The following is a 26,901-nucleotide window of genomic DNA, read 5'->3' on the forward strand; positions in this document are numbered from 1 at the left end:
TAGCAACTGCCTTGGAGAAACTCAAGTCAGCAGCTGGACCAGGAGAAAATGGGTTGCTAGAATCCTCTGATCAGCCTTGAGTTTAAAACTAGCTGCTTCAAGATCCAGCAAAATAAACAATTTCTTATCTTGGAAAAGGACTGGGAAATTCAAGCCTCTGTATTTTAACAGTTTTTAAAGGGCATACCATTCAGAAAGATGCTCAAGGTCCAGACTTCCTTCTAGAATGGCATGAACTTGCAGGCAGGTACAACAATTTATATCCCGTAATCACATGCAAAAAGACAGTAGGAAAACAAAGAAAAGTTATTAACTGACAAAAATGGAAGATTTCGGACCAGGAGCAGATTACATAAATTGTTTGTTTTCAATTAAAACTTTAAGGTGTGAAGATACCTTTAAAAATGTAGCACTAAGTAATTTGTAGAAAGATTATGTTCTGTTATTAGGTCTTTTATAGCCTTTCCTTAAAGCTTCACAGCTTTTCCTAGATTAGTCTCTATTTTCCACAACTGAGACCTATTTTATTTTTTGTAGTAGATTGCATTTTGGGTCCTAATAATATATGTTACGGCTTTGAAGATTGGAGTAAATAGTTTTAATTAAGTCCACAGCCAAGAGTTGAAAAGAGAATTTCAAAGCAAAGATCTTTCTATTCAAATCTTTTCCAAAACTCCATTTTGTTGAATTGCCCACAAATTAATTAAAACAACAATTAAAAAAAAAAAAAGTCTGTATTTTTGCAGTTTTATTCCCTTTAGTATCTCATTACATGTCAGGGCCTCCAACTGTTTATGCGCATATGGGAAGAGTACTTAAAAAATAATCCAGTAACAATGAAAAAGTTGCTCACATAAGTGGTGACAGAATCAGGCACTTACCTGTCTTCTGAGTGCTTATCCTACAGAGAAATAGGTGTAAATGAATCCCATTAATTTACAGGTTTTACACTTGATTCAGTTAAAAGGTCTGGAGAGATAGGAGTGAGGAGGGAGTGTTACTAAACCACTTTTTATAACTGAAATGGCATTTTTGTCTCACTGTATTTCTCACATCCCAGACCATTGATCTTCTAGCTGAGAGTCTGGCGGAGCATTCAGTATAGTTTTACCTCTCTTTTGATTCAACAGAAGTGGATCACCTAGATTACCTCTGCCAGTCTTGAATCCTCCCTGATAATTTGGTTATTGCTGTGATTATTTTAGGAGTTGTTTTCCATTGGAGGCTATAGACCAAGCCAAGATTATGATGTATACAGCCTTACAAGATAGATTCATAGCATCACAAAAAATGGGGACTTTGGGGACATCAGATGTTACCTAATACAGCCCTCTCTACCAAGCTAGGCTAACTTTGAAGCTAGATCGGGTCGCTCAGATTTATTTTCTTTTTTTCAAACCAATTTTGGTTTTCCTAGGCAAATTTGAATATAAATTACAGTGTAAAATTAATTTCTTTTCTATTACGTATTTTTTTAAGCACAGTGTCTAGAGAATAAATCTATGACTGATTTTGGCAGTAAAAAAATATATACTGCATGTATACTGAGTGTAGTACCCATCTGTTCCTGAAATCTCTCTCACTGCTCAGAGCAGTTCTTGAGATTTGTTTCCCCTGTGAAGATTTTTGTCACTGAACATTTCTCTAACTTGCTGTCTACTAAGGCTGTAACTCCCCGTACCTACTCCTATTCTGTTGGCTCTGATCAGGTTGAACAGATTCTTGCTATATTTGCAGGTTTAGAACTACTAGGTTTTCACTTTCACTTTGTATTTGCCTAATAAGGAACTTGAAGCAGCAGCAGATTGAACAATCCTAAATGTTAGAAAAAATATATAAACCCAAGCAACAACCCAAAGCAAAACCTCAGCAGTTTACTTTCAAGGTTAGCTTCAAGTTTACATGCAAGTAAACTTGTTAGAACCTAGCCATCTGTACACTATTAGGTACATATTTGACAACAACAACAAAAAAAGGTAAATAAAAAAAGCTGTCAAATGACTCCTGAACATTCAAACAGCCCAAAGGCTCTTTGTGTGGTAATTTTGGCACAGCTCCTAAGTGACCAGATGGAATTTTATTAACACTCAACAGGACAAGGGCTGAGGTTTTATTTCTTAGCTTACTATATTTGAAATGCTTGTAGAGAATGTGTCAGGAAGCTTGATATTTTCTCCTACTACGCAAAATTACACATACACCGTCCCTTAATGCAGAGATGTTGGCTGCTTCAGAAGTTGTCATTTCTGTAAGGTGGGTAAGAAAAGAGATATGAGATGTGTGGTAATTTAAATATCACAACTTTTTAGCGGATTTTTAAAAAGTGGTTTAAATACACAGTTGTGGTCATATTAAAAGCAGAATTTATCAACAGGCTTTTTAATAAACAGACTTAAAGAATGTATTTTTATGAGAGAGAACAAAAATATCTAAATATTAAAATAACCTTGTTTTCTGTCATCAATAACCACTGACAGTAGTGATGTCAGATTTCCATTTAAGGACTCTGGCAAACATACAAAACAATGTGAATTTATGTGAATCCTCCTTTTCTGGCTTCGTCATGGATTATCAGTAAGAAATACTTGAAAACTGAGAATCTCCCTTGTCTCTGGTAAATCGTAGGGTGATCCTCAAACCAGAGAGCTGTAGCAGCAAAGGAACAAAATCTGTTAACACTGGATTCATCATTTGCCCTTTGCCTTTAAAGTGCTTCCTTTCTGTATTCAAGATTTTCAGGAAACTCATAATAGCTAGAAATGTGCTGTGGTACAGATTTGTATTTCATAACATCTAATGGAAAAATATTGATGTGACATATAATTAAGAGTTATTAGTACTAATTTTGAGCCTAGGTGTCTTATTCAGGCAAAATTCTCACTTCTACTGGTAGAATATGAGCCTAAGGACTTTGCACAGAATTAGATCCTGGTAGCGTACGTATAGTTAGACAGGTGTTGTACCGTGTACTTACACTGTGTAATTTATATGTACTCACTTGCATAGTGTAGGCCAAAGACCAGATTCAGAGGCTGTTGAAGTCATTGAGAGTTTTTCTCAGCTGTTTCTTCAGTACTGTTGCCAGATCAGGAACTTTTTATTCTTACCCTTGTGTTGCCTGATTTTAATTAAATTTATCTATTGATTTTATTTTTATTAAAGCCTTATTTATTTTATGTATTAAAAAATCTATTTATTTTATTAATATATAAATTATTATTTTATTTAAAATACTTTATTACTAACGTATTGAAAAAGCTAACAGTAAATTAACCATGTTATATAGATTAAGAATGTATATATCAAATCTAAATTATTGTCCCACATTGTAGCATCTTGCAAATGTCTATTCAGACTAACTTTGGCATTACATTTGTGTTACTTTGTTGCTTAACAAGCCATATTTTATAAAGAACTTGGAAAAAGTATGGAGAACTGGGAGCCCTAATAAATTATGCAAGGGAGGAAAACATCAGGTTTTGTTCTAATATGTATCAATTAAATCAGTTTATTCTAATATAATAAGGGAATAATTTAAAGGAAAATTAAAAAATAGTTTAGGAAAGTGTTATCCTCCTTATTTGAGTAATGCCTAGATTAGCATTTGCCATCTGTAGTCAGTTAACTTGAATCATGTTAGGATCAAGACTTTTACAGTAGGTATGGTCAGAAAAGGTTGCATGCAGTACCACAGGCAAAGATCATCCCAAAGGAAAGATCAATCTGAGAGCTCACAGTTTTAAATGTGCCGTTTCTAGACTGTACTATTTCTGTACATTAATTTTCTTGTGTTTGTTTTCTATCACCTGTTCTCTGTTCTTGCTGTCTTGACTTGACAAAGTGTCTCTTGCTTGCTAGATTAAAAGTACTTCAGGCAGAAATTATCTGGAGGGGCAGAAGAGGAAGAGGAAAGAAAGAAGACAAAAGAACATAATAAAACGGTTAATGCAAATGAAAAAAAGAGGCAGTAAAGAAATGCAAGCCCTACTAGTTGGCATGCATACATAAGCTTTTCTTTTCTAATATTCCTGCTCTTTATGGTTGTCTATTTATAAGTAATATAGCATTGTAGGGAATGATAGCATTGATTTACTATTAAGGTTACCTCTTTATTTACAAGATCCTGTTTCACTTGTTTACTGACTCCTCAGGAAGAGCTATATTCTATGCCAAGTATCTGCTTTAGGCTGTCCATTTTCATTTGGTTGGTGGGTGTTCTGTTTTAGTAGCAGCAAGAAACAGGTCTGGACTATTGTCTGAAGTATCAATAATCATTTTTTTCATTCTGTGCTTAGAGTGGGCAGTAATCCAGGATAATCAGTGACAGAGACCTTCTGTTGCTTCAAAGATCCTATGTTGGGTTGGAAATTGATGCTCTTAAGGTGCTTTCCAACCCTAACTATTTTATGATTGTATGATTCTGTGTTGCTTTAAACCCTCTTATGTTGCAGTACTTGGAAGCCTTGTCATAAATTAAGGAGGAGTGGGCATGTATAGGGAATAACTGGTCTGACAGTTAATAGTTGAATGTTCCCACGAAGAACTGACACACGGTTCCTGTAGGAAAATATGGTAGGCATTTTTTTAAAACAAATATATCTCTGGCAGTCTCTTATCATATCTCATGCTTTCTTGATACCTACCCATGATATGTTGCAGTCTGCTTGATGGAAATTCTGGGGATGATTCGTATCTGCATCTGAAGACTCCAAGGGAATCCAGAATGTGCAGTATCACTGGAACCTGAAAATCAGAAGCTATCTCATGTTGGAACCCTCAAATTCCCACACAAATATTTTTTACCTTAAATTTTCCAAGTTTCAGTTCTGCCATTCACTCACATAGTATATTGATTCCATCTTACCTTACAAATACTCAGTTAAAACCAGCACATTAATACCTTTGCAAAACTATGACGTAATGATACTAACTTCATAATTGCCAATGAGAAAGGAAAAAATCCTTCAGAACAGGATTTTGTAACAGTATCTGCTAAAAAGACTAAAACCACATACTAAGGAGGAGGATAAGACATGAAGTAAATGTTCTTTGACAGAGCATTTGTCCTGTAAGAGATGGGCGTCCCTTGGAAAAAAAAAACCTCCTTATTCATCATGTGCTTGGCATGCACTGTACTATATGGCAGATATTTTACGTGGTTGAATACATGTGGGTTGATTGAATTCTGGAATTTTCTGTGTTTTTTAATACCCAACTATGCTCCCCAGCATTTTTCACATCAGCTGTCACATTATATTGCTGCAGATCAGCCTGAGGCAGGAGGAGGAAGTGTAATACCCATCACACTCAGCAAGCAGAGGTGTACAATGGTGCTCTTAAACAATGTGCTTTCAAATCCTTACTTGTGTTCCCCTTCTTTTTTCTAAACAACCTGTTCAGTGCTTTTGTCTAGAGATAGCATTGCTTCTGGTCTCAGTGCTTCTACACAGTGTGGCCAGTAGCATAGGTTTAGACACAGTCTGTCAGTGTGAGAATATTTTATCTATTAAATAATACTATGTTTTTGTTAGCCAGTTAAACAGAGTAAGAAAAATCCATATACACCATGATCCACAGATGTTTGTCTTTTTATAATTTTCTTTTGGTTTTGACATACATCTATGCCTAAGATATTATTTCTAACGAGAGTGTGATCTCTTGACCAGGGAGAAGAGTTGGTAATTTCATCATGTAAATACAGTAGGAAGGGTAGGAAGATTGCTACTGGTCTGCTACAATACCTGCACAGATTTCCTTGGAAGAGGTTTAGAGACTCCACATAACCCTAAGTGGATGGATAAGAACTACGCAAGCTCCCGAGGTGCTAAAAAGTTAGGCTTTTGACTATCTTGCACCTTTTTTGTCTCTAAAACATTTTCTAGAAAGTAAGGGTAAAGGGTAAGATCTATTCCGTAGGGTGAATCTGAAGAAATTAACTGTGATATGTATGAATTTATGAAATTAATATGTTTATTAAAAGTCATATGAGCATGTGAGAATTAAAGCAGACGACACAGAGAAAAATTATGTATTACCTGGGGTTGAAACAATAAGACCTTCTTCCATTTAGCACCCAATTTTTCTGTGAAATTTGGCTCTCTGAAATCTTGATACAACACTTCACGTAAGTTAGGTTAAACAGGCATCTTACTTTCTTTGTTATCAGTTTTATAACAGAACATTAAATAAAGCCACTGAAGTGGATTCAATTTCTGTTGCTGAAGATGTGTATCTTTACTGCTCACTAAGGACCCAATGAGAATTTTAAAGGCTTTTGTCTATTAGAAGTCCAAATTAGTATTTTCTATTACACTCTGCATGTCTCTTGGACCAGAAAAGATCTTTCCGTAAACTGAGACCCATATGTCTTGTTTAGTCAAAATAATTGCTTTTTCTATCATTATGTGATTTTTAAATGAAATTAATCCAGTACAGATTCTCTTTATCAAAAAATGCATTTCTTTTTTTTTTGATTATGAAGAAAATCTATTTAATCCTTCTCTTAGGACCTGTTTTAAACAAGATTTTTAGGGGCTTGTTGTGAATCAGTAGAAGTTGTTATGTTGGTTTCACTGAATTTTGATCAGTTTGGACATTAAGATAATTCCAGATCTTCAGTGTTTAATTATGAAATATAAAGATACCTAAATCTGTACAAAATTTTCCTAGGGAAGTGATACAAGTCTTCCAAGATTCTGCAAAATAATCTGAAATGTCTTTCTTGCACCTCATCCTTTGCAAATCAAGAGTTAAATTCTGGGGAAAGGATCATTAGCATGCAGAAACCAATTACAGCAGCTACAGATCAATATACCTTACAATAGTGTAAACATCTTTGTATTAATATATGTTATTTATTTATAGCTACAGTAAATAATAAACAAAATTATTTTCAAATATCTCAAATTTCTCCCAAGGCAAAAAAACCCCAACAAAACAGAAAACAAGAAAAAAGTAATTTTAGCTTATCTCTGTTTCCGTTTATCTTTAGGATTGATCTGTTTAATTCTATTTATGGGCATATTAGTGAAGGAGTTCAGAAGTAGAAACCCCAGTACTACTACACCACTATTTTTGCTTAAAATTAACATGAATTTTATAACTAACTGGAAATTTTGCATTGGCAAGAGATTCCAGGTGAACTGAATGCTGGCTGATACTGCTTTGTTGACGTTTCTATCCTGATTTTGAATACAAACTAGCTAGTTGTTAGCATGTATAGTCTGACCTGATAATTACAAAAAAATAATTAGGTAGTTTACTGCTCAGGTGGCAATGAGTCATAGTGTGTCAGTATTTTCAGGTAATAAAGAAGAAACTCCATGAGAGATTGAGGTGTCAGAAGAACAGATGTGGAAGCAAATGGATAAATGAAAGAGTAACAAGTCTCTAAGACCAGATGGTATATATCTAAGATTTAGAAAGTGTTTAAGAATGAAGCAGCTGAACTGTTGACAAAAATAGGCACTCTCATTAAAATTAGTTACTATGCTAGAAAAGTAGAGCAAATGTACCTAAGTTAAAAACAGGTTGCAGCAGGAGCCCTGCAGTTAACGATCAGTATTTCCCTAGAACTAGTAGGATTAGTTGGAAAAGCAAGCAAACAAAAAAAAAAACCCACCTGAATGAACATGGTAGGGCAGAAACAAAGCAGGATTGCTGTTAAAAATCCCTGATTAAGATGTCTGGATTCATGGATTTAAGTGTTAATCTGGTTAGAGCCAGTATCAGCCTGAGGACCGGTTCAGTACTAAAGATGCAGCTAAGACAGGAATTACCTTACCGGCTGTGGAGAGATCACAGAACCCAAATCTTTTCCAGCTTGCTGGTTCCAAACATATGGCCAAACGTATACAGGGAAATTTATTTGTCCATCTTCTTTTCTTGGTCAATGAGATCACTGAGGTGCAATGTGACAGTGCAAATGCTGTATGTCCCACTTGCAGCCAAAAGACTGCACCAAATTGTCCCATTTCTGACAGTGAATAACCAGTAGCTGATGTCTGGGAAAACAGTTGGCAGGGCAGAAACAGGAGGTGGGCAAGTACGGGGTGGTCATCTCCCAATTTTCAGTAATTTGATGTTTAGGAATTTCCTCATTCAGAAATTTTACACATATCATAATATTAATAGCCATGCATGGACTCTAGCTTCCTCATAATTTTTTTTTCTAATTGAATATATTAAAAGACTCTGTTTATAGTTCCAACCTCTTAACAGTTCCACAGTTAAATTATGTGTGGTGTGAAAATATAGTTTCTCCTCTGCAGAACCAGCACCAGGCTCATGCTACACCCATGCACCCTGAAGACATGTTGTGTCTCTCCAGAGAGTCAAGGGAGCAGGAAGCATACAAGAGCACTGGTGCAGCCAAAAGCATCTTATTCAAATGATGCTAAGTGAGAAGACCCACCTGCAGATAAAACCAGCATGGCCACAGCACCTATGCTTGTTTGTCAGCTTTCTGAGATGTGTTTCTCTGTGCCTGGCGATCCTACTTTGTACATTGCTGACTGAGCAGTGCCTGCAGAACAGAGTCAGTAATTCTCTGGCAGGCTAAATTTCCAGATGTAAGAGGGCCTGGTAAGGAAAAGGGACAATTGAGTGCTTTGATTGCCAGCACCTCCATCTCCCAGCTCTGACCTGGTACACCATTATGTAGCAGAGAAGCACGGTGGAGCAGAGGTTCACATAGCACACACAGATCCATTTTCTGTCTGTGTCAGGCAGTTACTAATCCAGTCTGTGAGTATGTCTGATGGGTTGACCCCGCTGTGTTCTGGCACCATGTAAAACTGCATTCGCAAGGACCCTCTTTCATCTGTTTGCCATCCCTGAGGCGTAAAATTCTGTGGGAATCCATTGAGTCACAGTGGACTTTGCTTTTTGAGAAGCACTGTTACTTCTATCACTTTTAGGAGGAAATAGCCAGCTAAGTTTCTTCTGGCATTACCTATCAAAAACTAATTCTTTACCACTGGCATCTGACAGAATATATCTACCTCCTGATTAGACGCCAAATTAAAAAACTTCCTGGATGGGATAAGAACAGCGAGTTGTTTCTAATGGTGGATTTGGGTGGTTTGACAGAATACACGGTACACTTGGGGAGCGCTTGAGGGCAGCTACTGCAAAGAAAGTGGGGGAGTACTTTTTGGCAGTGGCCTAAGGACGAGGACAAAGTTCTTTTGACCCAGTAAACTGTGTGTTCAGGGTATTTTGCATGTCTAGGTAGATAAACTGTTGTATGGGACTAGGTATCTTCTGACAAGGTATCCAATGGGAAGAGTCTTAGCTTTTTCTTATATGCATTTAAGGACTCATACTGTGCATACCTGACAGCACCTCCTACAAAGTAATGGGCTGTGATAATTTTAGGCCAGGCTTCGATGCTTTCTTTGAGGAAGGGATGTCTGAGGTCATTAAAGACCAAAGGCATGCTACAGACCTCACCAGCTGCTGGGCTTCCTACTGCAAAAAGTAATTCAAGCCAAATATGTCTACTCTTTAGGCAGTCAGCTTCAGGACCCGTATAGGTTAGTTTGTACTGAAATTCTAGGGAGTTAAAGTCCATACAAGTTCATGTAGGTGTATAGACTTAAATTTTTAAGACATTTATGCCTTTATAACACAAAGAGGCTCACAAAACAGCGTCATTCCTTTTGCTCAGTCTGGCGTCTGTTTCCTGAGGGACAGTGAAACAGCTCTGAGGCTAATAGAGCCACTACCCCTGTAATAGCAGAACTGCTTGAACTTCGTATCTGATCAGTCTGATTCAGTATTTCTCACTTCAGTATCTTTTAATTTTTAATTCCTTATCTGTTTATTTGCACATACAACTTAATAGTTCCTGTAATAACAACAGTATATTGTCTATCAAATGGTCTACAGTATTCCTACTTATGTTCTCTTTTGCACAAAAGAGTAGGTTTGAGGCTGCAGTAAGTTTAGAGTTGTAGGCTTGTTAGAAAGCCAAGGATAGCAGGAATTTATTTTAGAAACAGTTCATACGTATGGTTTCTAATTTAAGTTTTATTGTTTGAAAAGTATAGTATCCGATCATATCTAATGAAATAGCAATTTGACACATACTGCAACATAGTTTCATAAGAAAGTTTAAAAGTAACATGGCATACCACTGCTACAGGTGTCCATTGTTTCTTGAAGGCTGCCTAAAGTTGATGTTAAATGTCCTTGTATGTCAGTAGGATGTACACAGGCTTGGTACCATGTAAAACTGAGCTGGTTGTCCTAGGGAATGAAATACTTGGGTAGTTGCATTTGAAAATTTTGCCCAAAATGCGCAATTCTGCATATCATATGTAACTGTAGAGTATTAAAATAGTGGGCTTTCCCCAGAAAAGTTTAAGATGACATTAAGCAGAAAGGGGCGGTAGAAAAAAAGACTGGGGAGACCTTCCTAATTCTATTGCAGGTCTGATGTGACATGAAGTAGAAGAAATTACAAGTATTTGAGGTAAACCACTTGTCCTTTTCACAGTAAAATAATAAGTGAGAACTTGTGATTTATTTGGCACATGTAAGGTAGAAGAGGCTGTAAGAGAGAAATAAGGGCTGGGTGTGCTCTCCCAAAACAATAGCCTCTCCCCCCATTGTCTGAAAAATCTGGTGTGAAAGTGAATTCCTTATCTGTGCATTTTCTTCTTCCCTAGACTGTGGGAACCCCTGGTTTTTTAGTCTTCCTACTATAAATGGTTGCTGCAGTTTCAAAGCTAAGTGTGTGTGTTTACAGGGAGATGAGATGCCTGTAGGATGGAAGAGAATTAGTGCTATATTAGTGGAAAACTGAAGAGAAGAATATGAGAGGGCTGTGGGTGAGGTAAGTATAAGAGGTCGAGCACACAATGTTAAATTGTAGAACTGGGTCTAGTCATTGGGTACCCTATACTGGTGTCTTCTGACAAATTCCAGTGATATTTCCTGAATAATTTATTTAAACAATGAGACTTTGCAGTGCCTGTTCAGCTCTGCTGTTAGTTATGCATCATTCAGTGAATGTGCTGCTGTAAGCCTGCTAGAGAGGAACGTAAGTCAGTACAAGGGAAAATTATAAATCTTTTTCTTCTTCTTTTTCTTCCAGGAGTTGTCAGTTCAGCATAGCAAGGAGAGATGGTAATGGGCAGGTTTAAGATCCCAAAGAGCACAACCAAGTGCAGCTGCCCCAAAGACTTTGACAGAGTTGCTTGCACACTGCTGGCTCTTTGTATTTAGGAGGAAAGGGATTCCTGGCTATAGTGTAGCTAAGAGCATGTTTGTTACTGAATAGACAAACTAACTGCCTGATAAGCAATTTTATTATAAATTTCATACCTAAATAATGAGCATACAGGATACTGAGCTACAAAAGCATATGCTAATAAAAAAATGGAGCTGGGACAAAGCCACAGCTTTGACTGAGAAGCAGAGCACCTCCAGGAGGAATGAGATTCTACCATCTTTGTGGGATGCCTGCTGTGTCTCCACTGAGCGGGCAGTGCCTCAAAGACCACAGGAAGTTCTTGCTATGCCTCCTTTCCTTTGCACCATCCCATATGTGGGCAAGTGAAGAGGAGACAAGGCACAGCAGCTACCAACTCGCCTGTGAAGGGGGCTTCCTACATCGGTGTGAAGCACTAAGCTGCTGTTCACACAAAGAAGATACCAATGATGTGCTGCAAAGAGACTGTACCTACGGTTCTGTAGGACTTGGATCAAGGCTTTTTGGTTAGTTACTGAGGAGCAAGAGACAGCTAGACACTATTTAACATTATTTGTTTTGAGTAACACTTTCTGCTTACTGACAGAGTTGGCATGGAAACTGAATCAGCACTCATTTTTTAAAAGGGTAGTCCATTCAGAGTGAGGTTAGTCATCAGCAGGCAAACCAAAGAGACTCGGGCTGCAGCTGCTAACACTTATACCTTGCTGATGAATAGGCAGAATATTCAATATGGTAGCAGTCATATTACCCTAACTTTTATGAGAAAAAATGTACATCTGTTGAGAATTATATTTTGTGATTTGCATTTGGGTGTTCATATTTTCAAGTGGGGAGAGTTATTTATCTAAAATCCACAACAGAACTTTTATGTTTCTAGAAGGTGCCTTATGTTTTCATGGATCAGTTGAATTTAAAGAGTTAACAGAGTTCATACAAACAGTGCTGCTTGTAACATTGTGGTGGAAAATGGCATAATACTTATAAGACTAAAAGCTTAACACTATGCATCTGTGAATGTATAGCCTAAATGGAAGCCTACACAGCGTGAAGAAAACAGCATTTTTGATTACTTTGACTTTATTGATGAAAAAAAATCAAGATGTGTTCGTTTCCATGCTATTTCCCCCACACACACACACAAGGACAGAAGCACAGAATCGGCTGCTGGTTTTCTGCTCGAACTAGGCTGAGAAAATATTGATGGCTAAATTGCTGTTCAGTGGCATTTTGTAAAGTGCCTGCTGGCATCCTGTTCTCAGATACAGAATGATAAATGTATATTTAAATTTGACAAGTTTAATTTCATCTATAACCTTTGACTCCTGGCTTTTTGTATCCTCAGGATAGAGACCATAAATGCCTTCTTCATTGATAAAGGATCTTGTTTACTTCACAGTAACTATTTACATTCAAGGCTATAATGCTGTTACCACATTGAGAAGACTGATTTCTCTTTTCTTTGTGTTTACCAAGCAGATAATCTAAGTGATGCCCTGAAAAAGCTGAAGATAACAACCACTGACAGCACAGCAGATAGCTTGGAGGGATGCTTGGACTGTCTGCTTCAAGCTCTGGCACAAAATAGTAAGTTGTATGAACCTTTCAATTTTTAAATCATATAATCAGTGAATTAAAGTGGAGGTAATAAAATGTGGCAGAAAACTGACACACAAGCAGTAGGCTGCTGGTTTGGCTGTTCTGGATTTTATTGTGGGGTTTTTTTTAATCCATATATCTGTAACATTCAAGTAACAATGAAGACAGTGGCAGGTATTTGGAACAGCTGTAGTCCAGTCCTTTTTCCAATATGACGAAGTAGCATAATTGCTTTTCCAGTTGATCACTCAAGAAACAAAGAACAGGGATGAACAAAAAAGCCTGATATGTTGGGGGCAGAATATGGAAGCTGCTGGCGAATTCTGGTTAGAAGAGCATAGTTTCTTATTTGTCATGTATTTTTCCTCATACTTCTGATTAAATATTTCTTGCTTATCAGTAGTTTCAATTAGAAGAGGTAGGCTGGATATCCAAATTTGACATGTGTTATAATAACAAAAATAACTTAATAATGGAATGAGATGTCTTTTTCACCAAACACTGGAATGTATGTCCCCACTCACAGTAGGCGGAAAGGTGTATGGTAAATGAAGATAACAATTTATAAGACTTTTCCGAGTTTAACTTTCTTAGCACTTCAGTTGGTGGCAGAAGAAAAATCTCTGTAACATCTCAGGTTAAAAAACTTGTCAGGATAGATACAAGCTATGATTAGAAATTCTTGATTTAAAAAAAGTGTTAGTCCTTTGTAAATATCAGTACACACAAAAGTACATACTGTTAATAAGACTTGTTTCTTTCCCAGTGATATTCTATAAATCACAGCCTTTTGGCTTAGTTGGTGTAAAATACGTCATGAGATTTTTGCACAACAGAATATAAGCACCATCCACGTCAAATCAAATATGAATTATAAGAGTCTGTGTATTTAATGGTAGTGGGGTTTTAATTCTGGTAATTTTGCAAGGAGATGCCAGCCAGGAAATAATAAATATTTGCTTATTAAATCAGTCTTTTTTTTTTTTTTTAATTTTTTTGAAGATGCTGAATCATTTTTCTTATGGATTTATTTAAAAGGTGTATCTGATACTTTAATCCAGCTTCCAGTTGGATTTGATATCTCCGGTACTATTAAGTCAAAGAAATGCTTAAATGATAAGTGCTAAAAAGAAGATGGTATGAAAAGTGTCAAAATACTTAGCGTAAATAACAGAGTTTACCATTTTGCCTGTGAAGGTCACATAGCTGTGTCACAGAACAAGTTTGGCAGATGCAAAATAATTTTGACTAATGTACATCAAACTTACCAAAGTTTACTTGCAGCCAGATGACACTTCCATTTCAGTCTAGGGATTTGCTCTTTCTTCCAAAATCTTTTCTCTTCTAGTCTCATATCTGCCATATCAGATAAACAGTTTGTTACAATTTTGACCTCTCTCTTTCGGGTAGTTTTGCAAAATATAGCTAGAATCCTTACATCATTTACCATGTTCTTTGCATGTAAGTTAGTAACATGAGTATACGCCTGCTGAGCTGCCATATGATATACATCTCCACGTACTTTCAGTTGCCAAAGATGGGGGCAACTAAAATAACTTGCTGAAAATTAGATGGGTTAGATGAGACAGCTCCTTTAACAGCTTGCTGGTGATTTAGGAACCTGTATATCAATTCCCTTTCAAGTGAATTAGAAGCGTCAATACCTGAGTTTTGCTGAGTCTCTTTGGACAACAGGCTTTAGTTCTCAAGACAGTCTGAAGATTTTTGGGGAAAAAAAATCCTCATAGAATAGAGATTTCTGGTTTGGAATAAAATTGTGAGAACAGCAGTAAATTCAAAAGACTTCAGAGATTAATAGATAAATCCAAGAAACAATATAGAATCAGCTTTCTGAACACTACAGTCTCTGAGCTATTATTGGGCTAGAAATATATTATGACTGTCCTTACTTTGACCAACCAACCAATGGATGTCCTTTCTCACAGTTCTTGTCTGTCATTTAACATCTTAATATGAATTTTATTTGATTGACTTTTAGTTACAGTATATGGTAAATATATATATGTTAACATATAAATGTTAATATACATATTAACATACATATGTGTTAACATATGTAAATATATATATGTTAACATATAGATATACAATAGACACTGTACCTGTGCTGTGTATAAATTATTTTACAATAATAATTACAAATCAGATTGTTCATGTAAATCTACATGTTAATTGTAATGCAGAAATAACTTAAACAAGATTTCTCAAAAAATTCTGTTCTCCTTTAGTATATTCCCATGTGTATTATTATAGTAATAAAGTATTCATTCTGATTACAGTTCAGTAAATCATACAGAGTAACACTAGAAAAATAAGCCATGCAAGAAACAGAGTTTATTTTAAAAGAATTCTATAGCACTATGATTTCATTGTGACTTCGTGGTGGTATCTTTAAGTTAAAGAACTTAAAGTTTTATTCACTTCATTAAGACTTGGCTGTAAAAGTATAATTCTATCTCATATAAAATTTAGTATATTACAATAGATTAATGCAACCCACTCCCTTTTATTGCAAGCCAAAACCAGCAGTTAAACCCAGTGTTAACACAACACTGAGATTTTTTTAAAAAGGAAATAATTACCACAACTTCAATTTGGGCATATTGCATGTATATGTGAATATTTCAGAGACCATTACACTGCTTTTAATTGATAACTGCAGCATAGTGTTGTGGTTGCTGCAGAAACAGAAGTTAAATTCCTTAGTCTGTAACAATACAGTGCCAGTTGTAGTTCCATTTACTTTGCATACAATCTTTTAACTATTCATTGCATTAAAGCACTACAAATCTCTTCTCTTATTGTCTACCATATAGAAAGAAATGGCAAAGTTATGATGAATATTGTAGTTTTCATTTCTTTTTCTTTTGGTTTTTTTTTTCACACTCCTCCTGGCAGCTGATCTTTTGATAATCCCAGGCTATAGTGCCTTGGAACATGGTACCTCCTGTCTGGTTTTACCAGCTATTCTGCCATTTGTCACATGAATCAAATTAAGGTGTATGCACACACATGCTATATTATGCAATGGTGAATCAAATAGTTTTCTGAATGTGGTAACTGCTGGTAAATATTTGGCAAGCCAAATTCAAATGGCTTTAGCTACTGTTTGTCTAGGGCAATAGTTGTATAGCCCTTTGCATCTGAGACGCAGGTCTAAAAGTCCTGCACAGATGGTTTCTTTATGAGAAATTGTTTGGAAAGATCTATATTCCTGTTTATGCAGATATTTTAGTTCTTACCTGTCAGCAGCACTTCTGGATGATGCCAGTCATATATGGCCTGTCCTGGGGCACTAGATAAAGTTGAGGAATCCTGGATGAAAGAGGCAACAATGACAGAGGAATAAGAGATAAGCATTCGTTAGGAGTGCTTTAGAATAATAAGAACATACCTTATTTTGTGTGGACTTCTTCCTCCATTCCCAGTGAAGTCAACTGGCCTGCAGTAGTGATAGTGACCGGCACCATGAGACATGCAGTAACGTTAGTCTAAATTCCCAGCTAATGTAAATCAACACTGCTCCTTTGACCTAATCTGCCTCATTCATGTAACCTGAGATTCTTTCCACCTTACTTCTGAAAGGAAAACATGATTGCTTGATCTCTCTCTCTCCTCACCAGTGTTCACTGTCTATATTGCTAAACTTTATGTAATTTAGATTTTTAAAGAAGGCAGTGGTGCATGATCCATAAGAAGTTGTCGTGGTTTAAACCCAGTCAGGTAATTCGTTCGCTCACTTCCCCCCCTCCTTTCTTGCCCTCCCCCTGCTCTCGGAGGGACGGAGAGGAGAATCAAAAGAATGCAACTCCCACGGGTTGAGATAAGAACAGTTTAGTAACTAAGGTATAACACAAATCACTACTGCTACCACCAATGATAATAATGATAAAGGAAATAACAAGGGAACAGAATACAACACCTCACTACCCGCTGACCGATAACTCGCCCCCCAGGCCCGACCAAGCTCCGACCGATACCTCCTCCAACCCTGCAGTCTCCCAGCCCTTCCGGCTAACTCCCAGTTACATCCTGGGCATGACGTGCTGTGGTATGGAATACCTCTTTGGTCAGTTTGGGTCAGGTGTCCTGTCTCTGCTTCCTCACAGCTTCCCCTCCTCCCTGGCAGAGCATGAGGCTCACAAAGTCCTTGGCCAAACCAAAACATCTCTATCAGCTCTGTTCCCGAGCCGAAAGTCAAAACACTGCACTGCACCAGCTACCAAGGAGGAGAAACATGACTGCTACTGCTGAACCCAGGACAGAAGTGTTGCAGCAATGAAATAGTCATTCACTGAATGAAATACTTGCTCCTACTGAATAAGGAAGTAAAGTTCATATATCATGTGTATTTTCTTTTTAAAGCTATATATTAAAAAAAAGTACTCCATTGTCTGCTCTGTGGAATTTGTATTCTTTTTATAGAGTTATGGTTTAATGTTTTATAGTCAAGAAAGAATTTTGCTGATCTGGAAGCAGACTTTTAGAGTAATATGGAGCATAGAATGATCATAATCAGAAAACAAAAAAACAATGAATTACTTTGTCAGAGAATATGATTCAGCATAAAAAAACCCTAACACTCTGAGACTAACTGTTCATTGCAAAATGCAACTTGAGGCTTTTTACAAACAGGGGTCGTTTTCTCCTCACCCTTAATGGGCTAGAGTAGTAAACAGCTTGTCTAGCTTTACACACATAATAACATCCATAAAGAAGAAAAGAATTGAAGTCTGCAGAAAAATCCATAGGAGGAAACGGGGGGAAATAGAGCTATGGTAGGTGAACCCAGATGCATTTTTCTCATAGAAATGCAGTTGTGTCACTTCCCTGTGCTCACTGGAGAAGTCTGAACAAGTTCTGGCCCCCTCGGCTTCAGGCTGCCCTCTGACCAACACACAGATGTTGCGTACTTGTCTGCAGCCCACAGCCATCTCACTCAAGGTCTTAGACACAGTTATGAAAGCTGTATATTTGCTCTGGTATTTTTGCCAAGTTTCTGTCATATTTAGCAGCTTTGGAATTTAAGGGTATTTTGTTGTGTGTTTGGTTGTGTTTTTTTAATGACAACTTACAGAGGAGCGTTCTCTGAAATATCGCTGTTCTTCTAAGTACAAGTGGTACTGAAAGTTACACTAAAGATGGAAGGGAGGCATATTTGCTTTCCTGACCAACCAAAATTCTCAGTGCAAATACTGTAGAAAATTGACAGCATTAAACATCAGCTCCAGAGGCATCACTAGACTTGGTATATTAATGAATTCTATTGTTTTTTTGAATAATAGAAAGCAGCTGAATGTTACAAGCTCAAGTTACTTTCTATGTTGCAAGCAAAACCTATCTTATGAAAAGAAAAAATAGTGGTTTCAAGAGTTCTGTTCTAAAAGCACAATGTTACATGTTTTACTATCATAATTCAAAGAACATAGTAGTTAGAACTGAACTAGTCATATGTAGAAAAAGATCTGAGACAGTGGATACGTATTCATCCATTTATGATTTTACTGGCTCAGATATTTTCAACTGAAGCCTTAATCAATGGCAGGCTAAACTAACAGATAAAAATGTGATAGCTTAACATATGCTTTGCAGCTTGGAATCTCTTTCAAAAAGACTTTGTCAAAAGAATGAGTAAAGCGCTTATGCACTGGAGAAAAGATTGTGCACATACATTTCTGGGAAGAAGTAAATGCTTGATTTCTCATCTCACACCCAAAGAAAAATACAGGCGGCATGTTCTATAGGATTTTGGGAACAATAGGTAAATTGTATTGTATAGGGAAATACAACAGAAAACAATATTTGCCATCGTTTTGTATTAACATACACAAATTTATACCTATTAAGAGCTGTCTCAAACATTGTGCCTATCAAAAAAGCTTAGTTATCCAAAGATCTTTGAACAGAAGTCCACAAAAAAGGACTACCTGAGAAAAAGAAAACAAGAACAAAATAAAACCACAGGCCTTCTGGGGCCTAAGTTTTGCAGTAACAACTTCCCCCCCCAGTGTTATTGCTAGTCCAGACATGCTGTGTCTCATATACCAGAGGTTATAGCAGACATAAATAACCTGGCTTTGATAAATGAGAAATCTGAAAATCTGCTGAGAATATTATTTTGGGCTCTGATATACTCAGTCTAAGAGGCTGAAAATGCCCACTAATCCCAGCCTTCAGCACCTGGCTCTGAAAAATGTCTTAACATGTAATTGAAGTGCAAAAGTTAGAATAGGCATCTGAAGCATTTTTTTACATACACTTTTGGGGAGGCTGAGTATGCGTTTACAAGTTTGTGTGTAAAAATGGTTTAGCAAAATCATACAAATAAAGGTAAGTGAGAGGTCAGGTCTCCAATTTTGAAAAGGATTTAAAAATCTTGGAAAGCTCTTACAGTGCAAGTAAGGTTAAAAATAATGCACCTTGAAGATGTGGTTGGCTATGATGACCAATTTTCTATTTATTGAGGTATGCTGATACCATCAAATGACACATGAAAATTTTAAATTCAGTTTGAAACTGGAAATTTCAGCGTTATTCTAAGGCTTCTCTGGCATGCCATTTTTCTCCCCAGAATGAGCATATTTTCTTTATACTGCTTTTTGAATGTAACTCAGTGTTTTATCAGAGAAAATAACATTGTTTCAAACTTTCTGAGCAACTGATAGCCAGCCTTTGCCATTGCTTCCTGCTGTTTCAGCTTTATGGTGTTGAGATCATGAGCTCAGCCCTCCTACCTAAGGCTTCTGTTCAGGTTTTCTTTTGAAAGTCACCAGTGGGTTTTCTGAAATGCGTTGGTTCCTATTTGATGGCATCACAGAGGAGGATGTGTTAGCATCTGGAGTGCTTACAGAAATGTTGGATTTCTGCAGAGATTGCAGATCTCTCACATTCCTTCACTGGTGATGAAACTTTCCATCCAATGCCCTGAATCTTCTGTAGGCACTTGCTTTCAAAGGCATGTAGTTTCCTGTCTTTAATGTTTTGGTGGATTTCCAGTTCTCACAACCATATGTTACCACAGAGGTTATATTTAAGCTGGAAATTCTGAGTTTCATTCTGCTCTTTATAGCTGTGGCTTCCATATGTTGTTGAATTTAGTTAGTACTCATGCTCTTCCTATACTTGATGTTCCTTTTTCTGATCTTTGCTGGCCATAGACGATGGAACAATTCCTTCACTAGAGCAGAACAATAATGGAGAATTTAGAGATACCGTTTTGTAATTGTTAATTTCAGGGCTCAACTAAAAAAAAATATAAATAAATCTTTTTAATGTTTTGTTGTTATTAATGCCTTTGATTTGTGAAAAATATGAGAGCTTTACCTACTCCTGTCGATTTCCTTCTTAGACATTTTTGACAGTTCAGTGTGCATACTCTAATTTATTCATTGCAGAGTTAGGTAAGCAGCTATCTGCTTAACTTTTAGTACATGAGAGTGCTGTCTGATTTCAGTGAAATCTTGTACCTGTTTAGTATGCACCTGATTAAGCAATAATCACTTAACCTTTTTTCTCCTGTGATCCTCTCACACATTGGTATGAAAGTAAAAGATGTGCTACTCTCCCACCCCAACAGAAAAAAATAAGTTGTAGAACATTTTGTCCTAGCAGAGTTATTCTAAAGTATAAATATTATCTGAAATCACTTTCATTTTTTTCCCATTGGCTAGACATTTTAAGCTTACTCCTTTCCCTTTCTGAAGCATAGAGAAAAAAACCTTCACATTTCACAGCTTGCTCCAGCAAACCTGTCTTTCAAAAATCACCAAACTAACAGTTATCTGTTTGAAGACTGTTTGGGCAGAATAAGAGTAAAATGAGGTGTAAGAGTAAAATGAGGTGACAATCATTTCATGTGGATTGTGACCAGTAACAATACTTTCATGACTGTGAATGCTTGCACAGCATTATAGTTTAAAACAAAACAATAACCATCTATAAGTCCCTGTTCTGACCCTCGCATATGGCATTAGCTTTTGGCTACTGTTGTTTCCTATCAATAAAAAAGATCACTCAGCATCCCCACGGATTAAATACACATTACTAACAAATAAGCTGTAACAACTCAAGCCTGTGAACAAGCACATCAAGGTAGCATAGCACAAGCAAGTGGACATACAATGGCACCAGTTGGATCAGAGGCCAACCAATCAGTTGTTAAACCAGCTGATAAGTAGACGCATTAAGTCCAATGACAAATAGCGTCTCCCTGCTCTCTTATTCCTTCTTACCTTGAAGGACATAGGTCTTTATGTTCTGGTAGTCCCACCAAGCTCAAGAAATATATTTGTATGTATAAAGCTATATACATGGCAAAGCATCTGCATGTTCAGAGCCAAAATATGTACAGCTTCTTCTAGCAATTCCTTTGTTTTGGGTCACCATCAATCTTGATTATTCTATGACAGTAGATGTCAAGGAAAGTGTTCTGCTTAGGTATATTTTCAGTTTATTTCTTAATAGATTATCTCTGCTGAGCTTCAGATAGATTAATCAATAGATTATCTCTGCTGAGTTTTCTTGATGAAGAGTATAACTCTATAAAATTAAAGGAAAAAGTATGACTTAAACATTTAGCTTTTGCCATTGAATTACATTTTATACCACCTATATTAGTAGAAATTAATATAACATTTAACATAATTGGGAATATTTTGCATGACCAAAGACCATTCTGATTGGTGTGTGCATAAAGACTTGTGGTGATAACGGATTACAGGGGAATAAGTTTTTTACAGGAGCATTTTCACAGAGATAATTTGGTAAGAAAAGAAGATAGCACATAAAACTTGAGGAAGGTTTTATATCTGCTGATAGGGAAGGCTCAGGCCTGTTGTTGCATGAGCAAGGATGGAAACCGTCTTAATACAGATGCAGTTCCTATTGGCTAAAACATTCCTTTGCTACAACACCTTAAACTACATCCCTTAGAAAGTAACTAACAGACTTAGTATTTTTGTAGCTTTTGGCAGTATAGCTGCATCAGCAGTAAGGGTTTGCTGGTAGGAAGCTGTCAAACCAAAAACTCGCATCTTAGACCAGCTTACTCACACAAGCAAGAATTTATATTTTGCCTCCAATGCAGAAAATTTCTTGTAGCAGGGACAGACGTTCAGGTTGAACTGGGCCAGCTCAGACAATTAGGCTCATTGTAGACCATTAAGTTTACTTGAGAAGATTTCTAGTCAAATGCCTTTCTGAAAGTTGGGGATCCTGATGAATACTTTGTAAGAGGGAATTTTGGCTCAAATGTTGTGTTATAAAGCATTCCTTCTTTTTGCTGTTTGTTGCATTTTAGCTCATGAAACTGATGCCTTTTCATGGCACTGTATGCACATAATCCAGAAATGTTTCATCCTAAGTGTTGTATATAATGTATTATTACAGTATACCTATTTAATTGGAATGTACTAAATCAAGGTGACTGCTTTTTATTGGACTATTTCCCAGTAAACTGGCATACCCTAATGATACTGAATGGTAATCACCACTGCTTAGTGGGATTATATGTTACATAAATTCCTCTTAATAGTAATGTATTTAGTTAGTGCCAGATAGTTAAATGATGTTTATCCAAGTGTTAAATTCCAAGTGCTATTCATTGAATACACAATGTGCCAAATAAAGATTAAATATTGTGTATTTTTTCTTCACAGAAGGCATCAGTGAATAGCAGTTCCAGATAATGGAATTGACAAATTTCTTTTTAGATTGCATTTCAAAAATGCAGTACTGAAACAAAGGAAAAGGCCTGCCATTTTTAAATACAATACAGAAGCAAAGGAAAAGGCCTGATTTTTTACATAAGAATTGTATTTAGAGATCATGTAATTCACAATTTCAGATCTGAAATGTTGTTCTTAGTTTTGTCCTAGTCCATTATAACTTATAGATGTGATCTTTTTTAGATTAACTTTTCATTAAGGTACTTCGACAGCAAAGCTTTTAAAAACTTCAGTAGCTAAAACATTCCTTTGTATGTAAATGTACTTTTCCAATAAACACTGGGCAGAATTTTACGGCAGGCATTTCAGCTTGCTTGAGAGCATTCTTAAGAGATAGGTTAAAAGGAATATGAAGCATTTCCTGCATATATAATATTCAGCTTTCAAATCTGATTGTTTTTTTAAACTAAATTGATTTTGGAGAAGGGATTTTACACTATGGCCATAGTATTTCTGTTATACTGATTGAAAAACGAAAGCATGAGGATACTTAAGGCTTTACCCAGGGTCCTGTACTAAGTCCAATTAGTACAAGTAACAGAGAGGGCAGATTCAAGTGTCTGCACAGGCTGAATATAAAACGTGAAGATGCTAGTGAATGACATTTGTACTAAGATGCCAGAGAACGAATTTGGCAGTTGAGGCACTAATATCAAACTCCTTCAGCAACTGTGCTACCAAAGTGGTTACCTCCTGCAGAGGGTGAGTCAGAAAGGGGGAGTGGGGGAACTAACAGCTCAGATAAATCTGCCAAACTATGCGTCAGGGCTCTAAACTAGACCCAGTTCAGGAACTCAGGGGTTCCAGGCTGCGTAACTTTCATATTCTGCTTTGTGCTGTGACATGTCCATGCAAGTACTGATGTGCACGTTTCTTTGTTGAAGGCAAAGTTGGCATGTATTTTTATTGAATTACTTCATTGGTACCTGCAGCAGGCTATTCCAGGGGTGGGTCTCATCCTGAAATTCACTTTTATTCTTTGGGTATAGCTTTTGGAGAATTTAATCAGAGGGAATCATGCAGCTAGTTGGTTGATGAATCTGTCTCTCCATCTGTCCTTCCTTCCTTGTTAGAGCTGAGATTTTAATTACAAACATCTGTGTACTATCTCTGTTTCTTCATTAAAAATAGGAATTGAGGTTGCCCTGTTGTTGCTGGCAGAGACAGAGCAGAGCAAATACCATGATGGAAATATTTGCACAGCTAAGGCAGAATCCTCCCTCCCTGACTCCTAGGGGTCTAGTTTGAAGACTAGGTGAGCAAGCAGATTGCATTTGTGGGGATTTCTCCATGTGAGGAGGAGCATGCCTAAAGAAAATTGTATTTACATATTTATTTCTATCTATAAATTATTGTTAGAGTATTTTTTTTTTTGCTCTAAAAACAGCTCTTGATAGTGGCAACAGTCTTTTTGGTTAAAGTATGTTAAACAAAAGCCTCCTTATCAGTGGTGCATTCTTTGTTGCGTGAGAGCACATAATTTGTTTCATTGAGATTCTTTACAACCCACTTTTTGTGCTCTTGTAATCAAACTTGAAATCTCCAGTTTATGGTTTGGAAAATACAGTAGGAGGCTGTGGAGAGAGGGAGAGAGTGCTTCTTGAGGGAGGCTGTATATGGAGAAAACATCAATACTTACTCTCAGTTATGTGAACCTTTTTTACTGTGGTGGTTAGGAGGATGTGCCAATTAGAATAATATCACTTGCTTCCTTCATTCTCCTCCCTTCTGCCTTCTGAAAGAGCAGATGGAAGGTTCCTTTCATGATATACGTGTCTCATCATTATTTATTCATATGTTCATCTTTCTCTTTCTGATGAGAGTACATGTAGGAGGAACATTAAAAAGCCAAGGTAATTTTCTGCAGTAGTTTGAGGAGGTTTATAAAACATCTTTGCAGCTTGAAATACATACATTTTTCAAAAGAGTACATTGCAAACACAGTTGGCTTAATAAAGAGGACACTCACGAAGCTGCTTATTTACAATTCTGTGGTGTGCCTCATTTCTCATGTAAAGCTCCACAACATGGGCATTATTGCAGTGCTAGCCTTCGCTGCTGTTGGGTTACATCTAATAGTGTAACTTAAACTCATTGTTTAGAGAGCACGGGATTGGTGAACCCATAGTTTTCTTCTGCTAGCAAGGGAAAAGTAGTAGCACTCTGACAGATAATGCCTTTCTATTCCCTTCCCTTTCCGCTCCCTGCCTTTTCTTTCACTTGAAGGTGGATGAAATGATGCAGCGAGGAGAGAGTGAGTACAGAGGAGTGAAATTTCACAGGAAATAGACCTGAGAAGCGAATATAGAATTTCGTTTGAGACACTCAGTAGATTTTTTTCTTTTCCTATAGTGATTTCTGCTGCTTAAAGCAGTCTGATAGCCACCATGCTTCAGCTCTCCAGCTCTGATCTATGGCATTAAAGAATTTCCTGCCCAAACCCTTTATTATTCTGACTTTAGGCACTGCAAAATAACATGAAAAGCAAGAATATTGACATTTTAATCAGCCAGCTATGACATTAATCAGATTTTGGCACTATGTGATCTAACATATCCTTTGTCTTGATATCTAGTGATATAAAGAGACATCTAAAGCTGTAGGTTTAACCTTAGAGGTTTTTTCTCCCATTTATGCTGTCATGGCACATCACTGTATTATAATGTGTGCAAAAGGGCTGTTTCTAAAGCAGCATTATTACAGTCCTACAGTTTCTTTGCTCTTAGATAGGGGCATCAGGTGCTTTATGGAGGGTTGGTGCATGCAGACTCAGAATCAGGCTTTAAAAGAAAGCATTGGAAATCTAGATATCACATATTGCAAAAGGATTTTGAGGTGTGGACCTTAACGTCAGGCTACCTATATTATTAGGTTTGCTTAAAAGACAAATTGGACAGATTTGAAAGGGGTTGCAATTCTGCTAAAGGAGTTAAAATTGTAAGTATAAACCAACTTTTAAGCATGTGATTAATGTTGGCTATAATTTTCTCCATTATAGAAAGCATGGAAGATTGATTATGTGAGGGAGATCTTGCCTAAGTCTTTCTTACTCCTAGAGAAACTAAGTTTTACTTGCTCCAACTACAATTGACAATACCTTGAAATAGCAATTCAAAAGATGACAACTGAAATAAGTTATAAAAATAATTTAGCCTTTAATAATTTACTAGGAAGCCCAGAATGAAACTAGCATGCAGCAGATTCATACCCTTAACAAACAATACCTCTTTAGTGCATATAACACAGACAGGAAGCCAGGAAGGCTTTCTCCAGCCTCTGAAGGGAACAAATAAAGTCAAGAATTGAGGGTTGCCTATGCCAAAGGCATTAGCAATTCCTAATTCTCAGCAAACCCCAAACTTTTTCCTAGGCCTAGGAAGTGGTATGGGTACCAGCCCTTTGGCAACATTGGGAAGTGATCTTCCAGTCTTAGGTTAACATAGAAGTGCATGGGCCTTAATGGGTGGGCAGTCTAAATCCCTGCTTCTTAAAGCCCCTGCCCTAACAACCATGCCACTCTAGTTGCAAGTGAAAAAATCAAAGAAGAAAAGCTTGGCTTGTTTTAGGGTAGTTAGTTGCTTTTCAGTGCTGTCTGCAGCTGCAGTCCCCTCCTACCACAGTTTATACCTTCAGTGCATCCTGCAGAATGGGTCTAGAACTGCACGTATACATATGCACAAGACACACAACACTTAGCTCATGTTTTTCAAGTAGCAATGAAGTAATTGTCCAATTTGGGCACTTCAGAGAAACAGCCAAACTGCTTATATACCTACAGCTGTGCTGAAATCATCTTCAAAACCTCCAACTCTTGTGTTTTCTTCTACACCCATGAATTTCAATGCTTACTGCCTGCACTGAGTGTACACTTGACTCCTCAGACAAATGAAGGCTGAATGAAGATCTTCATTTGGACTTCCCAGTTTTCACAGGGCAACCCTGCGCATCATTTGCCTGTTAAGCCATCCACCTTTAAAAGAATTAAAAAAAAACCCTCAAAACAAACTAAGCAGAAATCCTAGATTTAACAAGGCAATTTTAGTTTTATATGTAAGGCATCTTGTTCCAATTAAGATGTGCTTCCTTGCATTTCAAAAGCCCACTAAAGATTGATTTTCTATAACTAAAATGTCTGCCAATTACATATGGCTTAAGAAATTAGTTTGTATATTGCAACACATTATTCTTCCCCCTCCCTTCTTTATTAGAACTTTAATGCAGTAAACACAGAATCCCAAGGCAGGGGAGGGAGGGAGGAAGGGGAAGGATTTATTCTGCAGATACAGACCAGGAAATTTAGAGTAATGTGTTTGAGGATGTAACAGTAATTTTATTGGC

The 26,901-nt window shown here is 36.9% G+C and overlaps 1 protein-coding gene across 4 annotated transcripts in view; it reads left to right on the forward strand.

The window, feature by feature from the left end:
* RAP1GDS1 (Rap1 GTPase-GDP dissociation stimulator 1) overlaps positions 1-26,901 on the forward strand; it is a 101,856-nt gene that overhangs the window by 20,878 nt on the left and 54,077 nt on the right. For 2 of the 4 annotated variants that reach the window (XM_057417925.1, XM_057417929.1), the window contains exon 2: positions 12,695-12,805. In XM_057417925.1, the coding sequence (XP_057273908.1) occupies positions 12,695-12,805 (111 nt within the window). The remainder of the gene's footprint in view (positions 1-12,694; positions 12,806-26,901) is intronic. The other 2 variants (XM_057417926.1, XM_057417928.1) reach the window with 1 other exon arrangement.

This window comes from Pezoporus wallicus, unplaced genomic scaffold (genome assembly GCF_028554395.1).
Source record: "Pezoporus wallicus isolate ANWC-B61680 ecotype Strahan unplaced genomic scaffold, APGP_CSIRO_Pwel_v1 contig_6999, whole genome shotgun sequence".
NCBI lineage: Eukaryota > Metazoa > Chordata > Aves > Psittaciformes > Psittacidae > Pezoporus > Pezoporus wallicus.